Below are 10,058 nucleotides of genomic sequence, written 5' to 3' on the forward strand. Positions count from 1 at the left end.
ACTTTTAAAAAATCCTACCATGGCTCTTAGGTTTCCACTGTATCAAGATTAAATTCTCAGCCTGACTTTCTGTGTCTTTCTAATGTGGCCACCCCCAGCAATCAACTTGATTGCCCATGCCACCTTCTGCCCCAGTTGGAACTGTTTCCTCACCATCCCACAGACTTTTGCAAAGGTGTGGCCCTCCCCTGCCATACCCTCCCCTCTGTCTTCTGCCCCTCCCAGACCACTAAGTCCTACTGTACAATGCAATCCTCCCCGAATTCTCAATTCTTCCGCTGAGTGTGTGCTACATAAAACTCAGGACCAGCCCCTCTCAGAGCGCTCGTGGCTGTCTGGCTGGTGTTACTCTGATTTCAGGTTCATCAACATAAAGTGCAGGATGTAGCCTGACTCGCCTCTATTCCATCCCTCAAAATAACACAGGCGACCTAGCACACAGTAGGCTCTCGAGGCAGTGCACCCACGAGGCAGAGCGACCAGAGCTCCAGGTGGAGCGAGATTTGAGCTACATCTAGCTGGTCTGGAAGGACTAGCGAGGCATCCCGGGCGAGGGCCGGGCGCGCGGAGGGAGTCGGGGCATCAGTGCCGAGGGCAGTGGGGAAAGAGCGGAAAGTGCTGAGGTCACGGAGGCGCAAGGTGACTCGCACAGGCCGCGCCGCGGCGCCCGCGCTCGCCCCGCCTACCTTGCCTTCGCAGGAGCGCTCGGCCGCGCTCACCGACATGGCCTGGATCAGCAGCAGCAGGAAGAGCGGCACCAGGAAGCCCGCGGCGGGGACAGCCACTGTGACGCTGCGCGCGGGCTAAGGAGCTGCGCCACCGAACCGACCACCCCAGCCCCTCCCCGCTCCATCCACTCGCCTTGCTCCGCCAGTGGTCCAGCCCGCCCGCGCGAAGCCTTACCCGACCCCGCGGTCGCCCTGCCTGTCCAGGTCCCCATTCCACCGTTAGCACCCCGCTCCTCCGTGACCCCATAGACTCTCAACGCCCCACAGTTCCTGGGAGGCCCGCCCATCCCCTTGGCCCCTGCCACCCTCCGGGTCCCAGGCCGGCCTCCCGAGCCGCTTCTCCCTCCAGCCCCGCCTTGTGAGCCCCGCCCTCAGCAACCCCGCCCCTGGGCTATCCCTGTCCCCTTGCCACCGCTCCCCACGTGGACCAGAAGGCCCGTGCGGATACGCGATGACTTTGTCGGTGGAGAAGGGCAGGTGGGTCGTGCGCACCAGGAAGATCAAGCAGGTGACCAGCAGGGCACTCAAGTAGAGGCATAAGGACAGGACGAGCAGCATGAAGAAGCGGAAGTTGCGGTGACCGATGCAGTTATTAACCCACTTGCAATGGTGGTCAAAGTCCTGAGCGACAGGGAGAACCTGTCTTCCCGCCCAGCCTCCATCGCCCCCAATCCTGAGGCCTACCCCCCTCCCAACCAGGCCACCTGCCCTTGGCCCCACTCATTGGCTCCCACCCCGGGGAAGAAACTGAGCCACAAAGTCCCTAACACTGGGATTTCCATTGTTAGAGCATTGTTAGGGCTCTGTGGCTCATAAGGTCATCTGTCACCAGGCCTTTAGAGACAAAGTCTCCACATATACTAGTGGTCTTCCACATATACTAGTGTAACTTTGGGCAGAACATAGAATATCTTTGGGCCTCCACTTTCTCATCCATTAGATGAGAATGATATTTTATTACTATTTTTAAATTATTATTATTTTAAGAGACAGAGTCTGTTGTACATGCTGGGGTGCAGTGGCATGTTCATAGCTCATGGCAGCCTCAAATTCCTGGATTGAAATGATCCTCCCACCTTGGCCTCCCGAGTAGCTGGGACTACAGGCTCGAGCTCCTGCGCCTGGCTAGATGAGGATGAAAATAACACCCTTTCCCAGCCAGCCTCCTGCAGGCTGAGCCCTCGAGAGATGAGCATTGGGGGCCCAGGAGATCCTCTGACGTGGATGCCCAAACAGGGACAGGCAAAGCTCCCCAGACCAAGCCTATAGCCAGCCTGAGGGCCTTGGGTACCTAGTGACAGTGAGCCCAGGGGTGGAACAGGGGCTGCCCTTCCTTCCCCTAGCCTGATCGGGCCCAGGACGATGTGGATGCCCCATGCATGTCATCCCCTGTGCAGACAAGGGCCAGCCTCCCTGGACAGGTGCAGGCACAGAGGGGGTGACCTGCATGAGTGACCAAGACTGGCTGGGAGTTAGTCAGTCTTGGAAGATGGCTTCATGCCCACCCCTGGTCCCCCCCATAGGAGGGGTGCTCCTGGTCCCAGCCAGGGGCTAGAAGGGTGGCAGGTGGGCAGGCAAGAAGGGCACTCACCTCCACACAGACGTTGCACCAGGGGCAGTGGTAGGTCCGGGGCGGGCGGTGGAAGCAGCACTTTGGGCACCACTGCAGGCGGAAGGCCCTGTGGTTCACCCACACCACATGCACCATCATGGGGCCCTGCTCGGCGGAGCCTGGTACGGGAAGAGGGTTGGGCAGCAGCAGGAGGCCCTTCCATCACTCTGCTGCATGGGGCAGCCCTACAGCATCACTGGGCACAAGGAAGGGTGGGGGGGAAGTGGGTAGAACAGTCCGTGTCCCCACTGAGCAACCTGACCCAGCTAGAGAGGCTGGCAGTCAAAGGGAAGGTAGATCACCAGCCAAAGGAGATGTATATAGAACTCAGTCCTTTGGAACAGCAATTGGTGCTTTAAATTGTGTGTGCAGTGGAAGGAGGAAGAGACCACTGGTTTCTCGCCGTGGCCTGCCTGGCCCTTCCTTCCAAGGCAAGTGGAAAACAACCTCAGTGGCATGAGAAATGAAGTGTCAGGACCAGAGCAAAGAGGACGTGGCGTGAAGGGGTCCTGAGGCCAGAGGAAGGGAGATGGGAGGGCACTTTAGGAATCATCCTTGCAGGCACCAGCCCTTAGAGTGCCACCTCCTTCTCCCAGGGGGCTGAGGCCTCACCTTGATGTAAGATGCCAGGGTCTGAGAAGTTGAGTGAAACGAGACTGAAGAAGGTAAGGACAAAGAGAGGGCCTGTGACGATGGGAAAGACCCACTCCCCGTTCTGAGCCAGCCACCTGCAACTGAGACCAGAGGGAGACTGAGTCCCGAACTGGGGCAGCCCAAAGCTCCCCCCAGGTCCCAGCTCACCTGGATTAGGACTCACACACTTTAAAGCCACTCTGAATATCCAGACAGACACATAGAGGATCCACTGAATGTCGCCAGCATGACCAGCCACCTGCAGCTCCGCAAATGTACCAGGCACCCCAGACCTCTGTGCCTTTGCACATTTGGTTCCCTAAGCCTAGAACATCCCCCTTTCCCTGCCCTCGGCCCCCTGTTCTGCATTGCCCTGCCCATGCTATCTGTTTCCCTTGCTATCTTGTTGTAAGAAACCTGACACCTGCATGGGAGACTCACGGGAACGCGAAGAAGAGAGCGCTGAAAACCACCAGCAGCACCACGTTGAAGGCGGCAAACAGGCTCGGGAGGACCCAGGGAAGCGGCAGCTGAGGTGGGGGCCGAGGCTCCTTCATGAGGGGCATGGCATCGTTTAGCAGTGGCATGGCTCGTTCTCCCGTGCCCCCAGGGGAGATCAGAGCCACTAGGCTTCCTCCCCCATGCTGGCTCCCAGAGCCCCATGGCCACGGTGGCCTTGGAAGCCACAACCCAGGGTGGAAGGAAAGAAGTCCTCTGTGTGACATCACAGAGGCTGAGGAATGTGTGTGTGGGGGGGTGTCCTTGGCAGAACTGTCTGCAGCCTGCTCTGTTGCTTCCGGTGATGCTGACCGGCACTTCCGACAGCAAACCCAGCCCACCCCACACGTGCTGGGGACGGAGAGGTCTTGCCCCTGCGAGGCTGGCGTTGCTGGAGACCACATGACCTTAGAGAAACACGTGGGGAGAAAGTTGGTGGCTCACCTCACCCTTTCAGGCCCAGTGCTAATTGAAGCAAACTGTGCTCATTGCTCACCCTAGCTCCATTTCTTCCTTTTTTTGTGTGACAAAATTGCTGTGTGTGGAAATGGGCAATGGTCTGCTCAGCTAAATAACTTCCCAGCTTCCCTCATTTCCACGTCGGCTTCATGACACAATTCTGGTCAATGGGACATAAGTGGATGTCAGTCGAGGGTTTCTTATCCTCAGGCTTTAGGTAAGATGGCACAGTTGGCAGAGCTCTGTCCCCTTCTTTTTTTTTTTTGAGACAGAGTCTTGCTTTGTTGCCCAGGCTGGAGTGAGTGCCGTGGCGTCAGCCTAGCTCACAGCAACCTCAAACTCCTGGACTCAAGCCATCCTTCTTCCTCAGCCTCTCAAGTAGCTGGGACTACAGGCATGTGCCACCATGCCCGGCTAACTTTGCCTATATATATTAGTTAGCCAATTAATTTCTGTCTATTTATAGTAAAAACGGGGTCTCGCTCTTGCTCAGGCTGGTTTCGAACTCCTGACCTTGAGCAATCCACCCACCTCGGCCTCCCAGAGAGCTAGGATTATAGGTGTGAGCCACCGCGCCCAGCTGTCCCCTTCTTCATGTCTTGAACCTGGACGTGCTGGCTGAGGGTGCCACCTTGGACCCGTTAGGCAAAACAAGTCAGCATGCTACCCGGACAGAACGTGATGGCATTGCTAACCTGCTGCCCCAGCCATGAACTGCCTCCCTCTCAGCTGCTTGCTATAAGAGAAAATAACTGGATTTTCTGTTACATGCAGCTGACATTTGTCATTTGTTTTGGCCACTTGCTAAGTGTCTGAGCCCCTCAGTGTTTGGAGGATTCTTCAAACTATAAGTCTCTATCAGGGGCAAAAATCATTTCCCTATCCCAGTTGGAGCTGAAAATGGCCAGGTCCTCACATTCCCAGCCTCTCTTATGATTATTGCCACAGGCCTGGGACCCAGGTGCCACCAGTTAGCTTCAGAGCTGCTGCAGCCAACTGGGGAGTCTTCTCAAAGATGCAGGAACTTCGAGTATGCCAAAGTGTGATAACCATTTTGAAGTGTACTTTAATTTCAACAGTGATTGTATTGTTCTTCAACATGGGTAAATATGTAATTCCAAGGTCCCTAATTTGTTCTTAAAACTGAGAATAATATTGAATTGGGGGTCACTGAACTGGAACATTTTTAGGAAATTAATTTGATTAAAAACAGAGATCAGGCCGGGCGTGGTGGCTCACTCCTGTAATCCTAGCACTCTGGGAGGCCGGGGTGGGTGGATCACTCAAGGTTAGGTGTTCCAAACCAGCCTGAGCAAGAGCGAGACTCAAGCTCTACTAAAAATAGAAAGAAATTAATTGGCCAACTAAAAATACATTTAAAAAAATTAGCCAGGCATGGTGGCCCATGCTTGTAGTCCCAGCTACTCAGGAGGCTGAGGCAGAAGGATCTCAGGAGCCCAGGAGTTTGAGGTTGCTGTGAGCTAGGCTGACGCCATGGCACTCTAGCCTAGGCAAAAGAATGAGACTCTGTCTCAAAAAAAAAAAAAAAATAGTAAGACTATTTTCTTATGACTGATACTATATTTTAAATTCTAGTTTTAAGATTTACATATTTTCACTTGTCATGTATAACTATATATATGTATGCACATTTAAAATACCCACATATTGAAACATATTGACATTAATTAATTCTTAAAAGATGTATTGTATTATTGGAGGAGAGAACTGGTAGCTTGGAAGAGAAATGTTCCTTGAATAACAGTCTATTTTCAACGTAATGCAATAAAAAGTTATTTGCTTTCTGCCTATTCTGCCCAATGGTGTAGAGTCATCATCTCACCTAACCTAAAAGTAATTTTACTAGGATCTATTATCCTATATCTCTTTTTGCTGTTTGTGGAAATTTTATGACTGTAGACAATTATAAGAAAGTTAATAGAACAGTAGGTGATTACTCACTTCTAAAAAAAAAAAAAAACAACTGAAAATACTGAATATTTGTTATGTTACCTTATACTATGCCATGTAAAGCAGTGGTCCCCAACCTTTTTGGCACCAGGGACTGGTTTCAGGGAAAACCATTTTTCCACAGACCGGCAGGGGGAGCCCGGGAGGCGGAGCTCAGGCGGTGTGAGCGACGGGAGCGGTGGGGAGCGTCGCTGGCTCCTCCTCCCGCTCACCTCCTGCTCTGCGCCCCACCCTTCCTAAGTTTCATGGAAGACAGTTTTCGCTCCGACGGGGCGGGGCGGCGCAGCTCTGCGGCCTGGTCCCAAACAGTTACTGGTCCGCAGCTCGGGGGTTGGGGACCGCGGATGTAAAGGACTGTTAGTTTGATTAATAACACAGCTGACACTATGACCTTTTCTTATCCTCAGGCACCTATACTCTTATCTGACAACTCTTTTTGATGTTGCTACTTTCTAATGCTCGGCCCTAAATTCAGAATATTAAAACTGATGTTGTGTCTTTTGGCCTGCTAGATAGCACCGAAGGCTTGCTGTCTCCGCTCATAACCTATGACATGGCACTGTCAAACAAAGAGGGATGTTAAAAATGTATACAGTTAAGATGCTGATATTTTCTTAGTGTGCTTAAAGATATCGTAAGAGCTGCCCTGTTTACTGGGCCCACATTGTGAGGCAATATGATAAATAAAAGAGAGGATTTCATTTAGGTTTTGTATAGGTAAAGGGTAATCAGTACAAATAAGTTTTCAAGTAATTGGATCATCTTTCAAAGTGGATAAAAACGCCTCCTTTCTTTCTCTCTCTTTCTCTCTCTCTCTCTCTCTCTCTCATCCCCCCCCCCTTTCATTTTGCCAAAAGACCCAACCTTCAGGACACCAGGACCATGCAGCCTGGGAAGAGATGGCTTTAGGAACATAGACTATTGAGCCAGGGTTGACAGAATAAGAATTCATGACTCATGACTAAGAGAAATATGATTGTGGATATGGGCCTTGAAACACTGTTGATACAGTTTTTAATGTTTTATTTTCTGAAGAACATAAAGCCCCTTTTTATGCTTTTTGCTCCATTTCTAAACCCTCAAGTTTACAGACTACGACCATGACTATGACAATGGTCAAAATTCTCTGATTATTGGGTTTTTATTTAAATCTCTCCTTGATTGACATATTAGAAAGGATGGTCTAATTCTAAAATGGAAAAATACTCAAAATATTCTTTACCTGGGTCTACCACATCAGAATCCAGGCACATATGAAAGGTACTATGTGGTAGCATGGAAGTCATACTATGGAAAACTGTGAATATATTAAAATATAAATAAGCTAATTAATTCTCAGGAAAACTGTAAGGTGATGCCCTAATAATTGGGATTCAAAAGAGTGTTTTTACAAAAATTTAAGCTTCAGAAAATTACCATTGCCCTATAATCATTGTAGTAATGTAACACATTTAAGCTATATTTTGTGGATAGCTCAACTAATTATTATCTATGATAATTCTATAGAAAATATTACATATATTTAAAAAGACATAGATAAAGTCTATCTTTGGTCAGATATACAAAATCTCTTTATTGGGTTTGTTTACTTATCATGGCAATGTAATTATCTTCAATGTTCCCATAAGAACTTTACTAACTGAATAAATCAAATTTGTTATCATGACCATGCCCAAAATGTGACTTTCAAAAATAAATTTTGTTTAATTAGATATGACAAAGCCCACATTTATGAAATAAGGACTGAACTTTTTCTTTTTTGAGACAGAGTCTCACTCTGTTGCCCAGCCTAGAGTGCCGTGGCATCAGCCTAGCTCTCAGCAACCTCAAACTCCTGGGCTCAAGCAATCCTCCTTCCTCAGCCTCCCGAGTAGCTGGGACTACAGGCATGCGCCAACATGCCTGGCTAATTTTTTTCTCTGTTTAGTTGGCCAATTAATTTCTTTCTATTTTTAGTAGAGACGGGGTCTCACTTTTGTTCAGGCTGGTTTTGAACTCCTGATCTTGAGCGATCCACTCGCCTTGGCCTCCCAGAGTGCTAGGATTACAGGCGTGAGCCACCATGCCTGGCCAAGGACTGAACTTTATATGTAGAAAATACTAAAATGTGCTCCCAGAAAATTGGTGCCTGCTCTGTGGTTTTATAAAGTCCAGCCTTACATATAGCAAGTTCCTGGCAGGTTAAGAACATTGGACAATCTGTTGGCTCTCAGAGAAAAGAGAAGCTTCCACATTTGCAGTTACTGTAAATACCTGGAAGAGAAAAGACACTTGATCTTGACCTTGAAATAGACAAAAAGATAAGTTCAGTTAAAAAAAATTTAGAATTTTGAAAGCATCTAAATGATTTTCCAGACAAAATTTAATTCTCTAATCTTAGTATCTTACACTTCTGCATCTCTTGACCATAACAAGGAAGGCTTTGGGTGTTTCTCAATACTACTTCTTCCACCTGCGTAAATAAAACAACGCCAATAGAACACAACACACACAATATGAAAGCCTGGGTCTTTAGACTACATGAGATCACTACCAACCAAACCTAGTCACTGTGAGGTTTCATTTGGAAATCGCTGCTTAATGGAGGAGACAGGCTTAAAGGAACAACATCAGTGTGTGTACCAGTACAGCTGGTAATCCTGACTGCATGTCTTATAAAAAGGAAGCCTATGCCTAATTTCCACTACTTATAAGAAATGTGAAAAGTGATCAACTAGGAAACACATTCAATTAAATATCAAATGATTGAGGAGCCCTGGGGAAAACTGATGAAAATTGATGTTTTTGATTTTTCAAAAGTGACTCTTATACTGAGGAAGCCCAAACTGAAGTGATAGGTATCATATTATGTTATCATGTAATTTTGTGGGGAAAATTAGGTCAAAAAAATGAAAAGAAGAAGGACTTGTTCTTCTTGTTTCTAAAAATCAGCGTTTGACAGCTAGCAGTCCCCAGTTGCCAAGAGAAGACTGATTGGCTGGCCCCGCCAAAGCTTAGCTAAGGATAGGCTGGCCTCGGGTCAGGGCCTCCCCCAGGTCTGGTCCATGGGCCATACCGTATAGAAGATGGCCACTTAGGGACTTGGGGTGGTGCAGAAGCACCCATCAAAGCTAAAGCCCTCCCTCTCACCAACACCTTCCCTTTCTTCCTCCCTCAGTTGCTGCCCATCCTGAGGGGTGTCCAGTCTCCCCTGGGGTCTCGCAGTCTCTGCTGCCTCGCTGGGACCTACTTTGTCCTGAAGAAGTTTGGGAGAACATCTTCAGCATTCTGTTATCTCCTCTGGGAAGTCTAAAGTTCAGGGCTCTGAGCAATTAAGCTCAAGGTCTCTCAGCGGGCTAGAGAGGAATGACCCAGGGAACACTGCTGGGGAAATGGTTTGAGAAAGCTGAGTCAGTGTGTCATTGCCAGGGTGGGGCCGAGGCCATTGGCCTTTTGGGGGTCAGTGCCCTTGCCTTCTGTTTCCTGCCCTTCCCTGTACCTTGGAAGGTAATTGGACCCCTGAGAATCCTGGATCTCGGCATTGTTCTGTCCCAAGAACTGTACTCTAAGAGGAGGGCACAACTAGAGGGGGGCCCTGCTTGACCCTTCGGAGATACTCTGAGGTGCTGGGGGGCAGGAGTCCTCCTGGTACCACATTAGCAATCGCTTCCTCTGCTCATCATCTACTCCCAGCCCAGCGCCTCCTCTGCCTCGCCAGGACTGACGCTCTCGGCCTCTCACAGGCCCCTTCCTCACCATCTCGAATCTTCACCTCCCCTTCTGCCTCTCTCCACACCCCCATGGCTCTCTACCTGGTTTCCTAACCTATCTGAACCTCAGCTTTTTTTTTTAAATCTCTACAATAGGAATAAGGATAGTACTACCCTACAAGAGTGGTTGTAAGGTTTTCTCTTTCCTTCCTCCTTCCCTCTTTCTCTTTCTCTCTCTTTCTTCTTTCTTTCTTTCTTTCTTTCTTTCTTTCTTTCTTTCTTTCTTTCTTTCTTTCTTTCTTTCTTTCTTTCTCTTTCTTTCTTTCTTCTTTCTTTCTCTTTCTTTCTTCTTTTTCTTTCTTTCTTTCTTTCTTCTCTCTCTCTCTCTCTCTCTCTCTCTCTCTCTCTCTCTCTCTTTCATTTTGCCAAAGACTTCTGGCAAAGGTTGTAAGGTTTTCATGAGATAAG

The 10,058-nt window shown here is 49.0% G+C and overlaps 1 protein-coding gene across 2 annotated transcripts in view; it reads right to left on the reverse strand.

Annotated features, from left to right (window-relative positions):
- ZDHHC19 (zDHHC palmitoyltransferase 19) overlaps window positions 1-3,692 on the reverse strand; it is a 52,839-nt gene extending 49,147 nt beyond the window's left edge. Inside the window, exons 1-5 of one of the 2 annotated variants that reach the window (XM_076002591.1) lie at window positions 3,415-3,692; window positions 2,953-3,074; window positions 2,320-2,459; window positions 1,177-1,349; window positions 687-792 (exon numbers count right to left, since the gene is read on the reverse strand). In XM_076002591.1, the coding sequence (XP_075858706.1) occupies window positions 687-792; window positions 1,177-1,349; window positions 2,320-2,459; window positions 2,953-3,074; window positions 3,415-3,560 (687 nt within the window). In that variant the 5' untranslated portion in view covers window positions 3,561-3,692. The remainder of the gene's footprint in view (window positions 1-686; window positions 793-1,176; window positions 1,350-2,319; window positions 2,460-2,952; window positions 3,075-3,414) is intronic. The other variant, XM_012780346.3, reaches the window with a different exon arrangement.
- Between the last annotated feature and the right edge of the window lie 6,366 nt (window positions 3,693-10,058).

The sequence above is a fragment of the Microcebus murinus genome, chromosome 1 (assembly GCF_040939455.1).
Source record: "Microcebus murinus isolate Inina chromosome 1, M.murinus_Inina_mat1.0, whole genome shotgun sequence".
NCBI lineage: Eukaryota > Metazoa > Chordata > Mammalia > Primates > Cheirogaleidae > Microcebus > Microcebus murinus.